At 41.7% G+C, this 20,931-nt stretch overlaps 1 protein-coding gene across 1 annotated transcript in view; it reads left to right on the plus strand.

The window, feature by feature from the left end:
* The first annotated feature begins 6,971 nt into the window (after window positions 1-6,971).
* Window positions 6,972-20,931, plus strand: part of LOC126412158 (N-acetylglucosamine-6-phosphate deacetylase) — a 128,591-nt gene continuing 114,631 nt past the window's right edge. The window contains exons 1-2 of the mRNA XM_050081617.1: window positions 6,972-7,495; window positions 7,624-7,763. Of these exons, the coding sequence (XP_049937574.1) occupies window positions 7,294-7,495; window positions 7,624-7,763 (342 nt within the window). The 5' untranslated portion in view covers window positions 6,972-7,293. The remainder of the gene's footprint in view (window positions 7,496-7,623; window positions 7,764-20,931) is intronic.

The following is a 20,931-nucleotide window of genomic DNA, read 5'->3' on the forward strand; positions in this document are numbered from 1 at the left end:
TCGTAGTTGCTAACAAGCTGTTCAATACATCTTGGGATATTTAACACACCGCAAATGACTGATGCACTTTCTAACCAGGTTGCACGTGATGAGAGCTGTTCCTTGCCTGCTAAATTTGCCAGTAGTGAAGATCAATACTGCAGAAAAACGTGAGCCTCTTAGCCCAACAATCAAGCATTTCAACTCGGTGCAATCGCCAGGACGCCGAGTACTCAGGCACACCCATCCAACTCCATCTCCCACACACCACTCACTACCACCACAGTCTAACATCACAGTCGCGACACTGACTGCTGTAAAAGTTGTTACTGTTTGCCAGCTGAAGTGACACTAGCGCGCCAAGCGGAGACAAAGGAGAACGTCAGATGCCTAGTAAGCATAATGGTTGTTTTGCATCCGTTTCCTACGTGATTTGCGAAATATTTTAATTATTTTTTTGCCTCCAAGAGTTTGTGTAATAACAGAAGAGATAGGTGTTTCTAAAAATGCTTCTAAAATAAGAGCAAATAGTGATAAAAATCATGAATCCTGTGGCAAGCTACAACACATTCGTGAAGAAACACTTCTGACATCAGATAGAGCTGCAGCTTACTATGTTGATATCAAAAGAATATAAACACACAGATTCACACGTAAAAAGCATAAACATGTACCTCTGTGTGCCAAGGGGATCGACGTCCTATTTGTCGTTCTGTAGGCCTACTGTGGTTAAGTCATTGTTGCCTGTTGCCACATTTTGTAATTCTAAGTGGGACAAGCAACTGCCAAATAGTGGAAGAAATGTACTGTGCGCGCAAACCCCACGTCCTCAAAGCCAATAGCACTGTCCGATTTGCTGCTATATGTTAAATCTGCCATTAGAGACATTTCGTCCAATGACGTATTCACTAGTTTATCAGTATCAGGGAAACCTTCTACTTTAAAAGGTGGAATATATTGTCACTTATCCCACATTTTATTTGTATGCCTTCCACATCCCTCTGTAATCTACACATTGATGGGAGGATAAAACATTCTGACAAAATCTGTATGCCTGAGTGCTGTAATATAATACATTTAGATCAAACAGCTTATTTTCGTCTTTCCATCTTGTAGCATGCTTCTCCTTCAGTGGCATTCTAATCTGACTTGACAACAAGTCAAGGGCATCTCTTTTTTTAAATATCGCGATCCTACAGTATTCGGAATTTGTTTGCCCTTCACTTGATCCTGTTCTGTTGCTGTCTGTCCTTAAAATGATAGGAACTTTCTTTGTGCTGTAATAGTTTTGCACGAAGTCTATCGATCTACACGTTCTGACAGTTCACACGATTTTGCCAGATATGAATAACTGCACTTAATTTAAGCACTTCGTGCTCACAGCAAGTCTGTGTTGACGATTCAAATGAATCTGGCACTAACATATGAAGAGTTGAACTAGCTGCTTCTGTGCCATAGGACTGTTCTACAGCTTTAGATGGATTATCGAATCTTTGTGGCAGTTTCCACTTCATCGTCAGCTGACACAGCTTATTCGGGACGTCAAACAGTGTGGGTACTGCATTCCACAGGAGTTCATTATTGTCTGCATTCATGAACTGGTTTGGTTCCAAGTGTAGCGAACAAAACCTAACATTATTATAAAGATAAACAGGGTCTTTATTCATGAGATCTTCTAGGCTGTTATTCACTAGCCATTTTCTGCTCCTAAAACGAAACATTAATCATTAATGCACCTCTAGTTCGGAAGAAAATCCAGACGATACAGTTTAGTAACATTATGGTATATACCTCTCAGGGTCCTTAGTAAAGCTAAAAAGAGACAGATGTAGTATCTTCTTCTTGTTTTTGCTGCAATTTATTGCGCTACAGACGCTCCCGTTTGTAAGAACCATTGTACAAGTCAGAATAAACAACTACCATTCGCTTTCGCTTTCACGATAGCGCCGAACTCCGCAGTTTCACTTGGAGCGCTTCTGGCGCAATAGGCAACAAAATCCAGGCGAAGTGTCGCGACTGTTATGTTTATGCTACCACATAGCCCGAGAGCGAACAGATAACCAAGCAATGATGATACGACGAGAGCCAAAATCGATTATGATGATGTTTGGTTTGTGGGACGCTCAACTGTGCGGTCATCAACACCTGTACGAAGTCCCAATTTTTACACAACTCAATTCTTTACACAGTCCAGTGGAGCCACTGACACGAATGATGTTGATGCTGATGAAATGATGAGAACAACACAAACACCAAATCTCCAGGCAGAGAAAATCCCCAACCCGGCAGGGAATCGAACCCTGGACCCCTTGTGCCAGAAGCAGCAACACTAGCCACTGGACCACGAGCAGCGGACGCCAGAATCAATGGCACGCGCCCACAGGTAGCGCCAGTACGCTCGCGAGCGCGTCCTCACAGAAACAGCCGTGGCTCACTTACAGTAAGTTTTTTTTTTGGTATTACGCATATAACTACTTCAATTTAGGTGTTCTGATTACTTTACATGTGACCTTAAAATATTACTGACAAATACAGAGTTACAGGACTCGAAAAAAATTTGCCAAAGTGAAGTGCAAGAGTATTTCGATCATCTTCAGCATTAGTCCCATCCATTGAAAAGGATAGAATATTTATAGTGTATTATTAGAAGATTACATTCGATAGTTTGTTATAATGAGAATTTGAATAAGTGTGAAGTCTTTAAATCTTATAGCTACATGTAGTATGCTATGGATTTGTCATTTGTACGAACTGTATTCAGGATAAAAATGCATTGAATAGTTATAAATCTTAATCAGACGTGTGTGATGTGTGTAATTTCAGCAGCGTCGGTTGTCTGGAATGTATGTTATACCTTAATGAAAAACAAAGAATATAACTTGAGAAACAAAAATTTTGTGAGTCTTGAAACTTAAAATTTCGTCCTCTGAAAAAAGTGAGAATTGAGACTTTTCAGACTTTTACTCTGGGTGCTTCAGTTGTCAACAGAAGGACGCCACAGTCGGTTCGATTCAGGTTCAACATTTCTAGAGATGATAATATTCCTAAAATTTAACTTTATGGTAGGTTGTGAATTGTAAGTAGGCGCATAATATAGAAGCAACTGAGGAATGCGTTCTGCTTTTTGAAATAGTTGTTCCTTCCAGAGTCTCCAACAAAATGTGACAACACATGCATCATGGAGATTGGTTTGACTAACATTTTTGAGAGGTGTTATTCACTGCCTCACTTGCTGTTGTATTTATGTCTCAGAATGATAAAATTCATTACGGCAGCAATGGGTGGGTACTCAACAAGAAGAACATTTCTGGAAATACAGAGCACTATTTGTGCACCCACCTTTGCAGTTCTTGGGCATATATAAATCTTGTTCCTATTATGTGGTGATTATTAATTATATTGAGGGTATATGTGAAGAATAAAATAACGTTTATAATAAACAAACATATTCTTCTTAATAATCCTGAGGTAGAAATGTACCTATGGCACATATCCAAACAGAAGGCTGTTATCTCATCCTAATATTAGAGGAACAGTAACTGTTTCATACGTAATTTTGGCTTGTGCAATCATCTCTAGCACCTGTACCTAATCTGGAAGGCAAGAGGAAGTACCTAACAGGAGGTATGACACCTTCACTGTCTTCTGCCTTCTTTTCTACAGTCATCTCAGCTTAAAACTGTCAGATTTGTTTTCAGAATAAAAAAGCCTGTTCTCACATGTTAAAGAATTAGCAGATGGTGCTGCTTCAAAAGTAGCATGACAAGAAAATAACAAAAATTGCATAAAGTTCAAAATTATGACCAGAACATAAAAGTTAAAACAAATGATTTTAGAATAAAAATATATTAATCCATATACATTTGTTTATTTTATTTTCATTTAATTACACCAGAGAACTGAAATAATTAACAAAACTGTCTCTTATGCCTGTTTTCCGGTCTCATACACATTGCTTTAATAACCCTGCTGGCTGTGCCCTTGCCAATACCAATGAAGTCTCCAATGGACAGAAGGAAATCACCAGAGGCAAAATATCTCAGTGTTCATTGGTGGAACATAGTAATTTCTGAAAGAAAGAAGAGAATGAAATGAGACAATTTGTGTGACAATTCAAGAGAAACTTAGAAACATAACTCACCAGCCGCTCTTTCCACTGTTATGATTATGTAGATTCAATAACTAAAGATTCCAGTTGACTGAAGGAAAAGTAGCTATGTTCGTATAGCACAGACGTAATAATTATTTTATGATAAATATGGATGTGGTTATGTTGATAATACTACCAACTGAGAAACGCAACAGTTACGTGCTATAGCTGAGTTTCCTTTTAATTTTGCTGAGTTAAACGTAGCTTGAGTAAGTACAAATAATTTACATGTCTATGGGTATAATGGTATGTGGTGGACAATTCTACTATCTTAGGCGTTCACTAAAAGATCGAAAGTAATTGTCCTAATGAGAGATAAACAATGAATGACATTTTCTGCTATAGCTGTGGCTGAGTTAATTCAGGACATTAGTGTACCATCAAAATTTTTATTACATTAAACAGTCATAATAAGCCATCAATTTTGGGGAAATGGTATTTAACATAAGCACAATATATTTGAATTAAAGTTACCTTCAATTAGCTACAATTTGACAAAGGAGGACACTGAAAATAACTTGATATTGAAGGAAAGTTATTACGTGGCATTCCAGGTACAACTTCCATTTTCTACAGCTATGTAAATTCAATAGCTATATTCCTGTTCTGCTCTTATAACATTCATATATAGCTATCATTTTACAATAAACATGGTTAGGCTTAAGTGAACAATACTAATAATTGCGAAACACAACAACTATGTGTTGTAGCTGAGGAAGCATCATTTTAGTTTGTCTCTTTTTTTTTGAAAGAAAACATACTAATGTTTGTGTTAATATTAGTGTGTTTAACTTAGCTTGAGTAACCACACACAGTTCACAAGCTTCAGTGATAAGGGGTAGGAGACAATGTTGTTGCTTTGAAGTTTTAAAAGGGTCTGTGATCCTAATATTTTCACTAAAATGCTGGATTTGTTCTGACACTGCTGTAGTGTTTTTAAAAAAAGTCATTGCCAACAGAAAATAGTGTGGAACAATATTTTATGCTATGGATATAATGTGGATTGAAATCAGGACACTACTGTTTTATCGAAACGTTTTGTAACATGAGAAATCATGTTGTTTTTGTCTAAAACTGAAAAAGCTGTTAATGAAAATAGCACCAACTGGAGCGGCTTTTTGGTTTGGTTAAGTCTGTTATGGCATTGTCTGCTAAATAAAACGAAACGGTCCTTTCTACTACTGCAGAAATTGTAACACAAACTACATAAATAATATCAGAATTCACGAAGTACTGAAATCAACTGCATATATTGCAAATAAACAGTATTATTTTAGAAAACTGAGAAACAGCTTCACCTGTCTGTCATATGCTCCAGTTTCTCACGTACAAGATTGAAAAGACAAAGTTCAGCTCCCTTTGACAAGCGAAATCTGGATATAAATTCGGAATCGTCGAATTCTTCGAAATAATTGGGCTGACGTCTCAATATCTTCTACTTCGTCATGTAGAAACGTGTTCAGGGACTTGGGTATTTTAACCACTGCTTTTCAGTATATTTATTTCTAAATGAAATTTATTGCAAATAATATGTCTCTATTTCCAACAAATATCTCAATATATAGTATCAATACTAGAAAAAAAACACTCTACATAAAGACTTAAAATCACTTACATTGGTCCAAAAATGAGTCCAATATTCAGGAACACACAATTTCAATAAATTACCAGTAACTATCAAAAATTTGTTTTCAGATAAAACACAGTTCAAACAGAGTTTGAAAAACTTTTTGATAGGCAACACCTCCTACTCTATAGATGAACATCTTAACAGAGACTGTTAGACCAATAAAGTAAAAGTGTCTGATTTCATTTTTGACAGCACCTGGTCACAACAGAAAAGATTAGGTATTTTGTGTATGATACATTTATTAAAAGTGCGTAACGATGTTCCTTGTGATAGTTTATTCATTCTGTAAATATTAGTAGTTCCAGTTTACTGTAATGTATTCACTACTTTTGACGATCTCCTGACAAATGATTAGGGAAGACAATATTATACTCAAATGTGCCATGTTTTTGATGTTTTATTTTCTGGCATGTTCCACACCCACGAGAATCATCTCGTTTTGGGTTCTACGGATCGAAAACTGAATCTAATCTAATCGGATGAAAACTGATGAAGGCGTGACGTCGGGGCCAACGGGAAATACGGGCCTCGCAATGGTCTTGTGAGGTCACACTGCTTGCCTTTGCCCAACATTGCGAAAAATTCGCTATTTCTGGGGCCATAAGGAAAATCGTTATGTCAACGAAAAGGTACCCAATAAAGTCCGTAACTTTGTTATCTGTTATCGAGAGCGTGAGCCTATTTGAGCACGTACTACAAAGTCTTAAAGTAGCAACAAATAACAACTCGCCCTCCGCTGGAGACGGTAGCTGCAATTCGTTAAGCCTATAATGTCAAATGCTGTGGCGTATGCCCACAGGACCCATGTATCTCGTTGGCCCTGCTTGACGCGACGTGACGCGACAGTCGTTTGACGGCCTGTGTGAACGCTACCATTTGAAATGTATCGTGGAATGTGATGATATGACGTGAAGGCAAGAGTGAATTGGCCTTAATTGTTAAATCTCGTATAACTTTTATGAAAGACTGCAACTGTGGTACGGTCTCTGTGGATGATGTAAGAAACGGTTTTTAACTGTAAAATTCGTCTTACTGTCATTTGCAATACATTGTGGGCAGAAATAAAATTGTGAAACGCATGGGCAATATACTGTTGTAAGTAATTAACTCTGTCAAATCGATAGGTCGGTCGGTAACATTATCTTTCTTCTTGAAGTCGGAAAAAGTTCGATTGCTAAGCAACATTTTTCGGTTTGTGCAACGAAGTTTTGTTGCACGTAGTAAGAGAAATTTTAAAAATTATTTGAGAAACGTGAATAATATTATTATTGCCGGAATACAGTTCACCTTAATGATGTTTGAGACTTCATTACTACCAAAAGCACTCGTAAACACAATTTACAGTAAAAAAACAGCTATGGGTTGACGTATCGTAAAACAAACACTTCTTGTCAACATTATATTCAGGTCATGCGCTGAAGAAGGAACTGCTGACGTCATCATCATCGACTATGTTAAAAAAAAGCACTGTGACAGAATATTAAGGTGATAAGCTGTCACAGTAGTCTATTGGAATCTCAATTTGTTAGGAGCAATGACCCAGTCACAGCTTTTGCAGTTCGTAAACTGTAGTATTTTGAGAAATCATGAAATAATTAGGGAAGATATCTGGGTGAGAGACGGAAAAATTGTAAATCCTGAAAAAATGTTTTTTGACGAAAAGATCAGTGCAGACGTTCAAATTGACTGCAGGGGAGCCCTTATTTCGCCTGGTTTCATTGAACTACAGATTAATGGTATGGCCGTTCAAACGACTTAAGCGTTCATGAACAATTCTCTGCCTCAAATGCCTTGATAATTGTACAGTTTCATTAATCGATTCGAAATGTGCTTAATACGACAGCTTATGAATGCATTTTTGAAGGTGGTTTCGGAGTTGACTTCTCTTGCGACTTCGAAGATGTTGAGGAGGGACTTAGAGTAGTGGCGAAAGGTATTCTGGCCCATGGTGTTACTTCATTTTGTCCGACGGTTGTTACATCTCCAGCTCATGTGTATGACAAGGTAAGCATTTCATTTCCACTGATGTTATGTGTAAGCTTGATAAATATGCAGGGGTACATGACGTGGTAGTGGTACACGGGTTATCGCATTGTGTGTCTTCAATACAACTTTTTCTTGCATTCTAAACTACATTCATCAGAATTTGCGTGTTTGTTGGTTTGTAACATTTTCATGCTCCAGTTGGATACGCAACAGAATATTCCACGTAGCTTAAGACAAAATCTGAAGTAGTTCATATTAATAATCAATATTTATTTGTACTTCGATCATTTTGTACAATGATAGACATAGTCAACACATCACACACATTGTTGACCAAAATGGTTGAATTCGTCACTGAAAATTAAATGTGTTCGTCAGTAGTTTAGATACTGTTAGATGTAAACATCATTTTCAACGCCTTCGTAAATAAACCAGCTGTTTTTATGTTATTTATTTATACATGCAATGCACTAAATAATATGGTAATTTACGTCGCTATGTCGTACTTTTGTGATGATGCATTTCTGTGTTGTTCTCAATGAAAATCATTGCTCTTCTATCTGATAGTTGTGAACTTGATTGTTAAGTGCTGAACCTGTCACGTGTGAGTCTCTCTCTCTCTCGACACAGAATGGCCGGTACTTACTTTCAGGATGTCAATTCCCTGTGCTGCTGATACAGAGAAGACTATTCTTAGTTTTCCCTTGTGGATGAAAGAGGGATAGAGTTGGGGAAGAAGGCAGGTCTCCCAGACCCAAGTTGTGGGGATACCCCCATTTTGAGGATGAGGGGCAAGAATCATATTTTTTATGAAAAAAAATGGCAGTGCATGATTACATATTCATTATTGGGCACTGCTCAAAATGTCAAGAACTTGCATGCACTATATAGATGTACTTCCCAGTGATTTAATTCTTATACCACTGCAGTTATACACTTCAGCACGGACAAGTATTTTAGTATATTATACTAAGTCTTGAGTGTAGTTACTCCCGTAAAGCAGCCTACTGCAAGAAAGAGAGAGAGACACTATACTTACTTTGGCAGGAGTAGGAATCAGCCCGTCTCGCTTCAGTTTTTGTGTGTCCATCCATCTGATGATCTGTGGGACTTTGGCCATTCACTTATGTAATAAAATGAAGCACCTGCAGCTGTCATTTTGATGTTATTTAGTTACATTGCAACCAGCTACAGTGACTCGATACACCGTCTTCAGGCCTGTGTGCATAAACAGTAATGACAGCATCATCAGCGTACCAACCATGCAGATAAGAATACATATTTAAAGCAGAATAAGAACCATGCCCCCCCCCCCCCCCCCCCCCAATGAACCATGGACCTTGACATTGGTGGGGAGGCTTGCGTGCCTCAACGACACAGATAGCCGTACCGTAGGTGCAACCACAACGGAGGGGTATCTGTTGAGAGGTCAGACAAACGTGTGGTTCCTGAAGAGGGGCAGCAGCCTTTTCAGTAGTTGCAGGGGCAACAGTCTGGATGATTGACTGATCTGGCCTTGTAAGACTAACCAAAATGGCCTTGCTGTTCTGGTACTGCGAACGGCTGAAAGCAAGGGGAAACTACAGCCGTAATTTTTCGCAAGGGCATGCAGCTTTACTGTATGATTAAATGATGATGGCGTCCTCTTGGGTAAAATATTCCGGAGGTAAAATAGTCTCCCATTCGGATCTCCGGGTGGGGACTACTCAAGAGGACGTTGTTATCAGGAGAAAGAAAACTGGCGTTCTACGGATCGGAGCGTGGAATGTCAGATCCCTTAATCGGGCAGGTAGGTTATAAAATTTAAAAAGGGAAATGGATAGGTTAAAGTTAGATATGGTGGGAATGAGTGAAGTTCGGTGGCAGGAGGAACAAGACTTTTGGTCAGGTGAATACGAGGGTTATAAATACAAAATCAAATAGGGGTAATGCAGGAGTAGGTTTAATAATGAATAAAAAAAATAGGAGTACGGGTAAGCTACTACAAACAGCATAGTGAACGCATTATTGTGGCCAAGATAGACATGAAGCCCACGCCTACGACAGTAGTACAAGTTTATATGCCAACTAGCTCTGCAGATGACGAAGAAATTGATGGAATGTATGATGAGATAAAAGAAATTATTCAGGTAGTCAAGGGAGACGAAAATTTAATAGTCACGGGTGACTGGAATTCGACAGTAAGAAAAGGGAGAGAAGGAAACATAGTAGGTGAATATGGATTGGGGCTGAGAAATGAAAGAGGAAGCCACCTGGTAGAATTTTGCGCAGAGCATAACTTAATCATAGCTAACACTTGGTTTAAGAATCATGAAAGGAGGTTGTGTATATGGAAGAACCCTGGAGATAATAAAAGGTATCAGATAGATTATATAATGGTAAGACAGAGATTTAGGAACCAGGTTTTAAATTGTAAGACATTTCCAGGGGCAGATGTGGACTCTGACCACAATCTATCAGTTATGAACTGTAGATTAAAACTGAAGAAACTGCAAAAAGGTGGGAATTTAAGGAGATGGGACCTGGATATACTGAAAGAACCAGAGGTTGTACAGAGTTTTAGGGAGAGCATAAGGGAACAATTGACAGGAATGGGGGAAAGAAATACAGTAGAAAAAGAATGGGTAGCTCTGAGGGATCAAATAATGAAGGCAGCAGAGGATCAAATAGGTAAAAAGACGAGGGCTAGCAGAAACCCTTGGGTAACGAAGAAATATTGAATTTAATTGATGAAAGGAGGAAAAATAAAAAGTCAGTAAATGAAGCAGGCAAAAAGGAATACAAAGTGCAAAATGGCTAAGCAGGGATGGCTACACGACAAATGTAAGGATGTAGAGGCTTATCTCATTAGAGGTAAGATAGATACTGCCTACAGGAAAATTAAAGAGACCTTTGGAGAAAGGAGAACCACTTGCATGAATATCAAGAGCTCAGATGGAAACCCAGTTCTAAGCAAAGAAGGGAAAGCAGAAAGGTGGAAGGAGTATATAGAGGGTTTATACAAGGGCGATGTACTTGAGGACAAAATTATGGAAATGGAAGAGTATGTAGATGAAGATGAAATGGGAGATATGATGTTGCGTGAAGAGTTTGACAGAGCACTGAAAGACATGAGACGAAACAAGGCCCCCAGAGTAGACAACATTCCATTAGAACTACTGACAGCCTTGGGAGAGCCAGTGCTGACAAAACTCTACTATCTGGTGAGCAAGATGTATGAGACAGGCGAAATTCCCTCAGACTTCAAGAAGAATATAATAATTCCAATCCCAAAGAAAGCAGGTGTTGACAGATGTGAAAATTACCGAACTATCAGTTTAATAAGTCACAGCTGCAAAATACTAACGTGAATTCTTTACAGACGAATGGAAAAACTGATAGAAGCCGACCTCGGGGAAGATCAGTTTGGATTCCGTAGAAATGTTGGAACACGTGAGGCAATACTGACCCTACGACTTATCTTAGAAGAAAGATTAAGGAAAGGCAAACCTATGTTTCTAGCATTTGTAGACTTAAGAGTGTTTCTAGCATTTGTAGACTTGGAGAAAGGTTTTGACAATGTTGATTGGAATACTCTCTTTCAAATTCTGAAGGTGGCAGGAATAAAATACAGGAAGCGAAAGGCTATTTACAATTTGTACAGAAAGCAGATGGCAGTTATAAGAGTCGAGGGGTATGAAAGGGAAGCAGTGGTTGGGAAGGAAGTGAGACAGGGTTGTAGCCTGTCCCCGATATTATTCGATCTGTATATTGAGCAAGCAATAAAGGAAACAAAAGAAAAGTTTGGAGTAGGTATTAAAATCCATGGAGAAGAAATAAAAACTTTGAGGTTCGCCGATGACATTGTAATTCTGTCAGAGACAGCAAAGGACTTGGAAGAGCAGTTGAACGGAATGGACAGTGTCTTGAAAGGAGGGTATAAGATGAATATCAACAAAAGCAAAACGAGGATAATGGAATGTAGTCGAATTAAGTCGGCTGATGCTGAAGGAATTAGATTAGGAAATGAGGCATTTAAAGTAGTAAAGGAGTTTTGCTATTTGGGGAGCAAAATAACTGATGATGGTCGAAGTAGAGAGGATATAAAATGTATACTGGCAATGGTAAGGAAAGCGTTTCTGAAGAAGAAAAATTTGTTAACATCGAGTATAGATTTAAATGTCAGGAAGTCGTTTCTGAAAGTATTTGTATGGAGTGTAGCCATGTATAGAAGTGAAACGTGGATGATAAATAGTTTACACAAGAAGAGAATAGAAGCTTTTGAAATGTGGTGCTACAGAAGAATGCTGAAGATTAGATAGGTAGATCACATAACTAATGAGGAGGTATTGAATAGGATTGGGGAGAAGAGATGTTTGTGGCACAACTTGACTAGAAGAAGGGATCGGTTGGTAGGACATGTTCTGAGACATCGGGGGATCACCAATTTAGTATTGGAGTGTAAAAATTGTAGAGGGAGACCAAGAGATGAATACACTAAGCAGATTCAGAAGGATATAGGTACTGGGAGATGAAGAAGCTTGCACAGGATAGAGTAGCATGGAGAGCTGCATCAAACCAGTAATCATTTGATAAAAACCAACATCCATTGTCATATACCTAAAACTGAATTATATACCGTATGCCATAACGAATTTCCACTCAATACATTGTACAGATGTACTATCTATTAATCAAATCATTAATAAAATATCCCATCATTAAAACTGGCCAGTTAAATGAGACAGTGAACTGCAAAATCCTGAAGCAACCTACTAATCTGCAAAAATAAGTGTAGAAAATGATAGATGTATGAAGGAAACAACAACAACAACATCAAAAATAAGTTAACGAAAGAAATATGCATCTGTGTGCGAGTAGTCTGCAAAAGGACAGCATAACCAAAATCTAAATGTCAATATGGGTAAACCTATCAAAATAATGATATAAATAAGTCTATACATCATGTCAAGGTTATAAAATGCTAAGGTGCAAACAGTTGGGGAACACAGTTATGTCATATGCATAAAATGAGTGTTTAAATGTAGAAAACCATCTATACTGTAAAATATGTAGAATATACAAAAAGCACCCACAATATACTGTTCAGGGTAGACAACATTCATGTGTTAATGCATCCATATATCATGTAATGCCACAAAACAAACATCAGACTAGTACCACTATCTAAATCATGTAACTGTCAGAAACCAATAATATACATCCACATAATGTATAGTATCCGTAGATTATATGATACATTATCAGAAATATCAAAGATGAAAAAGCTGTGTGTGTCCAGGGTTGTTCCAAAGATTTAGATATCAGTGAAAAGTTGTCATCAACCCCAAATCACAAAAAATATCCTATCCATATACCATGTATCAAACACAGTGAAATTTGGCCTGGACATGTGAAGATAAAAACAAAAGATGGAATACCTGTATGGAACCACATACACTATTGGGTAATGTTGCAAAAGGCGTAGTGGTGTAAGACAACCACTAACACCAGCCTCTGTATAACTTATGTAATCAGGTAAAAAAACCAGTCAGTAATATAATATAATGTCCTAGTCATTAAGGTTGCAAAGCTAACAAGTGGATGGTCAGATGAATGTTAAAAGTGGCTGCACTGTATCAAGTATACCTACTAGAAGGCACACCCAGACCATCTACGTTTTTGTGTTAGCAGAAGAGCCAACACTGTGTTACGAGTGGAGGCCGAAATGCACGCATTTTAGCTCACGCAGGCTGGCGCAAGGAGGGAAGAACTATACTGTCGTGAGGTCTGGAACATGACAAGGAATGAGAATTCAGAAAGCGGACATAATTAGTTTGATACTTAACTTTAATCCATTAATGATGAATGTCGCTCTTGACGCTACGTGATTCACAATATTATCTGTTCAGAATACATTCTTGAAGATAGTAATTATAGTAACTGAATATGGCGCTTTGCTAGGTCGTAGCAAATAACGTAGCTGAAGGCTATGCTATACTGTCGTCTCTGCAAATTAGAGCATATGTAGACAGTGAACCATCGCTGGCAAAGTCAGCTGTACAACTGGGGTGAGTGCTAGGGAGTCTCTCTAGACTAGACCTGCCGTGTGGCGGCACTCGGTCTGCAATCACTGATAGTGGCGACACGCGGGTCCGGCGTATACTAACGGACCGCGGCCCATTTAAAGGCTACCATCCAGCAAGTGTGGTGTCTGGCGGTGACACCACATATGTCATACCATACCAAAAATAGTAGTACTAGTCTGAGAGGATGCAGCACAACACAAAGAATACCTCAACGGTATTAGTCCATGCAGTAACAGAAAAATATCTGAACAGTAAACCCCATGGAAAGTTAATAGTGTCTATTGGATGCAAATAAAATACTGCATTCTCCACAACAGTGTGTACATAACTCACCAACAGGTTCGATCTAGACAAAGCAGACAACAGAAACAAAATAAGTATGACTTTTCCATATATTCTGTGTCAGATATGGTCTGGACATGTGAAGAAAATAAGTATGACATAAAACAGAAAGACGAAACATATTTATGGAACCCACATACACAACTGAGTAGTGGCACAAGTAGAGTAACGGTGTAAGACTACCACTTACACCAAACTCAGTACGACCTGTATAACCAAGTAAAGAACCAGACAGTAATATACTATGAAGTCCTCATTAGATTTTACATGTTTCCCTGGGATTGGTTTCAATTGATAGAATGATGCTATCTCATATATTTATTTGTTACCTTCACCAGCTCTCAATCAAAATGGCACCCCACGCCTTCACTGTCACTGCTGTTCAGTCTGCCAGATGATGTTCGTGCGGGTGTAGGCACGTGCATGGTCCATGCCCCCCCCCCCCCCCCCCACACACACACATGTACAAAAATATACCCTAAACGTTGTTCCCCACATTGGATCACCATCTCCACTAGACCTGCATGGATCTAGTAAGCCATCACCACAAGAACTAAATGACATGTTGTAAAGAAAACATGTGACCAATGTCTGCAACTGAAACATGCAAATGAAAACATCCCAGATCCAATCTATGTAATATTTGATGTTATACTTCAAAGAATATACTGATATTTTTCCATACATCACTGAAACCTACAGCACGTATGCAGGGTCTCTGAGGGGCTTGGATGTTATACTTTTTAAATTTTTCTGTCATTCTTGATTTGATTTCAAACTCCTTTCCAATATTCTTTTGCTTACCCTTTGGCATCCTTTTCATGCCTGAGCTAAAATGTTCTCCATGTTTTTTTTTTTTTTTCTTTTCTTTTTCATAATTCAAAATATTTGCGGAATCACCATTAATTTATATGCAGAGCTTCGGAAGCCCCCTTACAGTTATACATGTTCTGTATTCTTTACTGACTTCTGCATTTGTTAGCAGCATTTATTAATTTAATAATAACTGTAGTAAAGGCAGTGGTGGTACGAGCAACAGCAGTAGTAGCAGTATTAGAACAGCAAAAATATTAGAAATTGCCATTATCTATTAGAGATATTGGTATATCTTTGAGCTTTTGGCCAATCACATGCTTTGTTGTTGTGCAGTATTGTTGTTCTGCATTGCGATTCTCACTGTCATTCTTTGTGTAGTTTGTTTGTTACCCCAGTGTTGGTATTGTTACCTGACTTGTTTTGTTTTGGATCAGCTGCTGTTTGAGGAACATTTATTGTCTAATGGCTTCAGCAAGGAAAAAAAAAAGTCAGTATGCGCAACTGCAGCTAACTTTGAATGTGTTGTCAGTCAGTGGTGTGAATAAACTGATTCATGCGAAGGAACTATTTTTGATGATAAAAGTAGTAAAGAATCAAATTTTGAACCTGCTGATTTAAATGTTCTCGAAGATTGCAGTACTTTAGATAGTATTAGTTCATCAGAGTCTGAAAATGAAGTTACACACCAACTGCTCAAAGATGCCAGCATATACGTTAGTCATAATGGAACCATCTGGAATTCAGATGCTTCTGCAGCTTCTTGTACACTTATTCATAGTATCATAAAGAAAGCATCTGGTCCAGCTCATGGATTGAAAACCTGTAAATTTAGGGGTGTGTGGGACTATTTCATCTACAAGAAAGTTGTAGGTGAAGTCATCAACTGCACAGATACAGAAGGCAGAAGAGTGACTGCTTCATGTAGTATGACATGGAAAAACGTTTCACTTGTTGAAATGGAGGGTTTTCTTGGTCTTTTACTGCTTGCTGTTGTTGAGAAGAGTTGGGATGTCCCTGTAAGAGATCTATTCTCGGATGAAAAGGCAAAGCCTACATAAAAGTCCACAGTGTCAGTAAACAGATTCGAAGATCCCCCCAGGGGATCCACAACTCTTTTGTGGATACGTGTGTAGCGAGCACGGGACCCCGAGCTAATGTGGCCTTCCTTCTTTTCCGGGCTGCATACCCCCCCTTTCCATATCCTTCCCCATCCCCCATCTTCGCCCCCCCCCTTCTCACCTCTGGCTCTTTCCTTCCCTTTCTCCCCCTCTGGGAGTATGGTTTGTGCCTACGTCCGGAGACAGACGCTTGTAAATGTACCGCACTCTTCGCCTTCCTTGCTTGTTTGTCTTCATCTTTCTTCGTTCTTCTCTTTCCCTTACCTCTTCTCTTTACCTCTTCTCTTTACCCTTTTCTCCGCTGCAGCGTTTGAGACCTCTCTTCTTTCCTTTCCCTGTCTCTTTCTTCCTCCCTGTGCGTGTCTGAAGGCCGACCCACGCACTTCCATGCGTAGCCGGTGACGGGGTAACGCGTAATTCCCCGCCCCGGGTAGACAGGTAGGACACGTACGTACCCCCTGGTAACGGCCAGGCCCAGGGAGGGGTGATTACCCGAGCTGATACGTTCCGAAAGTGCCGATTGGTCCCTCCGTCCGTTTGTCGGGAGGTGTGACCTGAGGTGTGAACAATCACCTAAGGCGGGTGTGCCCTCGGTGAGGGCCCCCACAAGGGAGGAGCGCGCCATCGGAGACGCCGGTAATCATGGGGGATTCTTCCGCAATGGTTTCCTCACCTTCCACTATGTCTGCTCACAAACGTAAGTTCACTGAGTCTCAGCCACAGACGGTTCTTCCATCGTTGCCCCAGTTCCTTGTTGTTTCTCGGTCTGACGAAGGTCACGACTTTTCCACGGTCAACCCTTTCATTATTCAGAAAGGTGTCGACGCAATTGCGGGTCCTGTAAAGTCTTGTTCCAGATTACGGAATGGCACCCTGTTGTTAGAAACACACAGTGCCCTCCAGGCTCAAAAATTGCTGCGTACTTCTCTGCTCCACACCTTCCCTGTCCGGGTGGAACCGCACCGTACCTTAAATTCCTCGCGTGGAGTCGTTTATACACGCTCCCTCGATGGATTGTCTGACGAAGAAATTCAGCACTATCTGTCTGACCAAGGCGTCACGGCTGTTCATCGGGTTATGAAAAGGGTTGACTCGAACATCATTCCAACCCGCACTGTCTTCTTGACATTTGACAAAGTTCAACTCCCATCAAAAATCAAAGCAGGCTATGAGATAATTTCCGTTCGCCCTTATGTCCCAAACCCTACGCGTTGCTATCGATGTCAGCGGTTCAATCACACCAGCCAGTCCTGTTCCAATCCGGCCAAATGTGTTACGTGTGGCAGGGATGCCCATGAGGGTGCTTGTCCACCTCCATCCCCTCGCTGCATCAACTGTATGGGTGACCACGCTGCTTCCTCTCGAGATTGCCCTGTTTTTAAGGACGAAAAGCTGATCCAGGAAATAAGAGTGAAGGAAAAGGTGTCGACCTTTGCTGCTCGAAAGTTACTCGCCAGTCGACAGCCCACCGTGCCTCAGAAAGGAAAATACAGCACTGTCCTTGCTTCTCCTCGGCCAACAAAGGAGGCGGCCACGCAGACTTGCGACCTCACATTTAGTACCACGGTCGTCAGATCGGCCAGTGCAAAGATCGCCCGTTCAACCTCACCTCTTTCGCCTGCCCACTCTATGGCTCACCCTTCGTCGGGTTCTGCTAAATCTCGAGCCCAAAAGTCAGACGCCAAGTCTTCAAAAAAAGAGCATTCTTGTGAAGAGTTTTTACGTACTGCAACTTCACAACCATCGGTTCCTCCTTCATCTAAACATACCTCCAAGAAGGCTACGAAGAAACACAGTTCCTCTCCTTCTCCGCCAAGGCGTGTCCAATCTACAGCACCACCTGGCGGAAATCGCCCTCGGCCATCTTCTGTGTCGCCGAGGCGCACGGTTGGTGGCCGGTCAACTGGCCGATCGTTGGTGGCAGGAGCTGCTCCTGACCAACCTATGGATCAGGATCTTCTGCCTTCGACTGAATGCCATTCCATGCTGTCGGTCGCAAGCTCTGAGCAGTCGTTGAGTTGACAGCACCCTTGGTCACGTTCCTCCATTTTCTGTTCACCCTATGTCCATTATCCACTGGAATATCCGCGGCATTCGCGCCAATCGGGAGGAATTGTCGATCCTCTTACGATCCTACTCGCCGGTCATCTTCTGTCTTCAGGAAACAAAGCTGCGTCCCCATGACCGCTTTGTTCTCCCTCATTTTCAGTCCGTCCGATATGACCTCCCCTCTGTTGAAGGCACTCCAGCCCATGGAGGACTCATGATTCTGCTCCATGATACTCTCCATTATCACCCAATCCCCTTAAACACTTCCTTCCAAGCTGTCGCCGTCCGTCTTTCCCTTTCTGGTTACACGTTCTCTCTTTGTACGGTATACATTCCATCGTCTACACCAATGGCACGAGCTGATCTCCTTCATCTTCTTGATCAGCTTCCACCCCCCTATTTGCTGGTTGGGGACTTCAATGCCCACCTTCCCTTCCGTGGCTACCCCCTGGGAGGAGGGTCAGGCGCGTCGTCTAGGGGCAAAACCTTTCCCCCGTTATCTAGTTTGCACCAGGACTGATGGAGATACTTTCACCAGTGTCAAACCTTTATTCTTTTTGGAACACATTGAAGACAAGTTCGGCGAAGTGGACTCCCTGAGCAAGATGCGGTCGGGTTCGTTACTGATAAAAACTGCTTCGGCTGCCCAATCTGCGGCCCTTCGTGCCTGTACCCATCTTGGCACAATTCCCGTGTCCATTACCCCTCACCAGTCTCTAAATATGGTACAAGGTGTGATTTTTCACAGAGACCTCATCCTTCAAACTGATGAGGAACTTCGGGACAATCTTGGACGGCGGGGTGTTCACTTTGTTCGGCGTGTTCAGAAGGGTCCTAAAGATAATCGTATTGATACTGGTGCCTTTATCCTGGCCTTTGAAGGGGATACCCTTCCTGAGAAAGTTAAGATTATGGTCTATCGCTGTGATGTGAAGCCGTACATCCCACCTCCTATGCGGTGTTTTAAGTGCTTGCGTTTTGGCCACATGTCTTCTCGCTGTACCCAGGACCCTCTCTGTGGTGACTGTGGACGTCCACTCCATGAGGGGAGTCCCTGTGTTCCCCCTCCTGTATGTGTAAATTGTCATGGTAGTCATTCTCCTCGTTCAGCAGATTGCCCAGTCTATAAGAAAGAAAAAAGATACAGGAGTATAAGTCTCTTGATCGTTTAAGCTACACAGAGGCCCGTAAGAAATACGCACGATTGCACCCTGTGTCCATGACATCTAGTTACGCCTTGGTTACATCTTCATCCCTTCCTCCCCCTTCCTTACCCCCATCCCGGACCCCTCTCCTTCCCCCCTCCCCTGCGGCTCCCACACCTTCTCCTCTGGGCGCTGCTCCCCCTCCCCAGCCGGAGAAGTGTCCCACTCCTTCGGCGTCTCCCGGTCAAGGGCGCCTCTCCCGGGATGCCCCTTCCCGGCACCTTCCAGGTCAAAGGTCTGCTGCAGCGCGGCGACCGCGAGAGCCGCGGTCTATCGGCCCCCCGGTCGCCCGGTCTCTTTCTGTTCCTGATCTTGCTGCAGCTGGCTCCATTATGCCACACAGCCCTCCTCGATCTCAGCCTGAAAAGAAGAAGAAACATAAGTCCCGGGACAAAGAGCCTCTGGTGTCACCAGAGGTCCCTTCCCCGGCTTCACAACCGGATTCTGACCTGTCGTTTATGGATGTCGCCCCCTCCTTGTCGGTGACGGGTGGGGACCCGGCGGTATGACTGGATTTAGCGTGTTCAGCCCTCATTTAAACCATCGTTCTGTGGTTCTCCAATGGAATTGTAATGGCTACTATCGTCACCTTCCGGAATTGAAATCCCTTCTTTCGTCCTACTCAGCAGCTTGTGTGGTTCACCAGGAATCTCATTTTACTGATGCTCACTCACCGACCCTCCGTGGGTTCCGTGTTTTCTGTCGAAATCGGGTCGGACCCTTGCGGGCTTCTGGTGGCGTTTGTACGTTGGTCCGTACAGACATTGCTAGCACGTGGATTCCTCTCCACACTACATTGGAAGCGGTTGCTGTTAGGGTCCACTTAGACTCTGCAGTCACAGTATGCAATCTTTATCTCCCTCCTGACAGGACTCTTACACCTGCTGCCTTAACCACCCTTCTTCAGCAACTTCCTCCTCCCTTCCTCCTCCTTGGGGATTTTAATGCTCATCATCCTTTGTGGGGCAGTGCCTTTCCATCTAGACGAGGTCTTCTTATAGACCAATTTATTGCAGACCACGACCTATGCCTTCTTAATGATGGCTCCCCTACTCATTTCAGTGCTGGTCATGGTACCTTTTCTGCCATTGATCTTTCTCTTTCTTCTCCCTCTCTCCTCCCTTCATTACACTGGTCGCCACACGACGACCTTTGTGATAGTGACCATTTCCCGTTGATTATCACGCTCCCTTCCCGCTCCCCGATGGACAGGTTACCTCGTTGGTCTTTCCACCGCGCCGATTGGCCTCTATATACTGCACAGGTCGAGTTTTCTCCCTCTTTGTTGGGTTGTATTGATGACGTCCAACGTGACGTGTCTGCCGCGATTGTTCGCGCTGCTAACCTTGCTGTCCCGCGCTCATCTGGACAATTTCGTCGTCGGCAAGTCCCGTGGTGGAGTACGGCCATTGCCATTGCCATCCGTGATCGCCGTCGAGCTTTGCAACACTTTAAGAGGCACCCATCTGTAGCCAGCCTTTCTACCTTTAAGCGCCTTCGCGCTAAAGCCCGTTATTTAATTAAACAGAGCAAACGGATATGTTGGGAACGATTCGTTTCTTCCCTTGGTTCCACTGTCCCTCTGTCA

Source organism: Schistocerca serialis, chromosome 7 (assembly GCF_023864345.2).
Source record: "Schistocerca serialis cubense isolate TAMUIC-IGC-003099 chromosome 7, iqSchSeri2.2, whole genome shotgun sequence".
NCBI lineage: Eukaryota > Metazoa > Arthropoda > Insecta > Orthoptera > Acrididae > Schistocerca > Schistocerca serialis.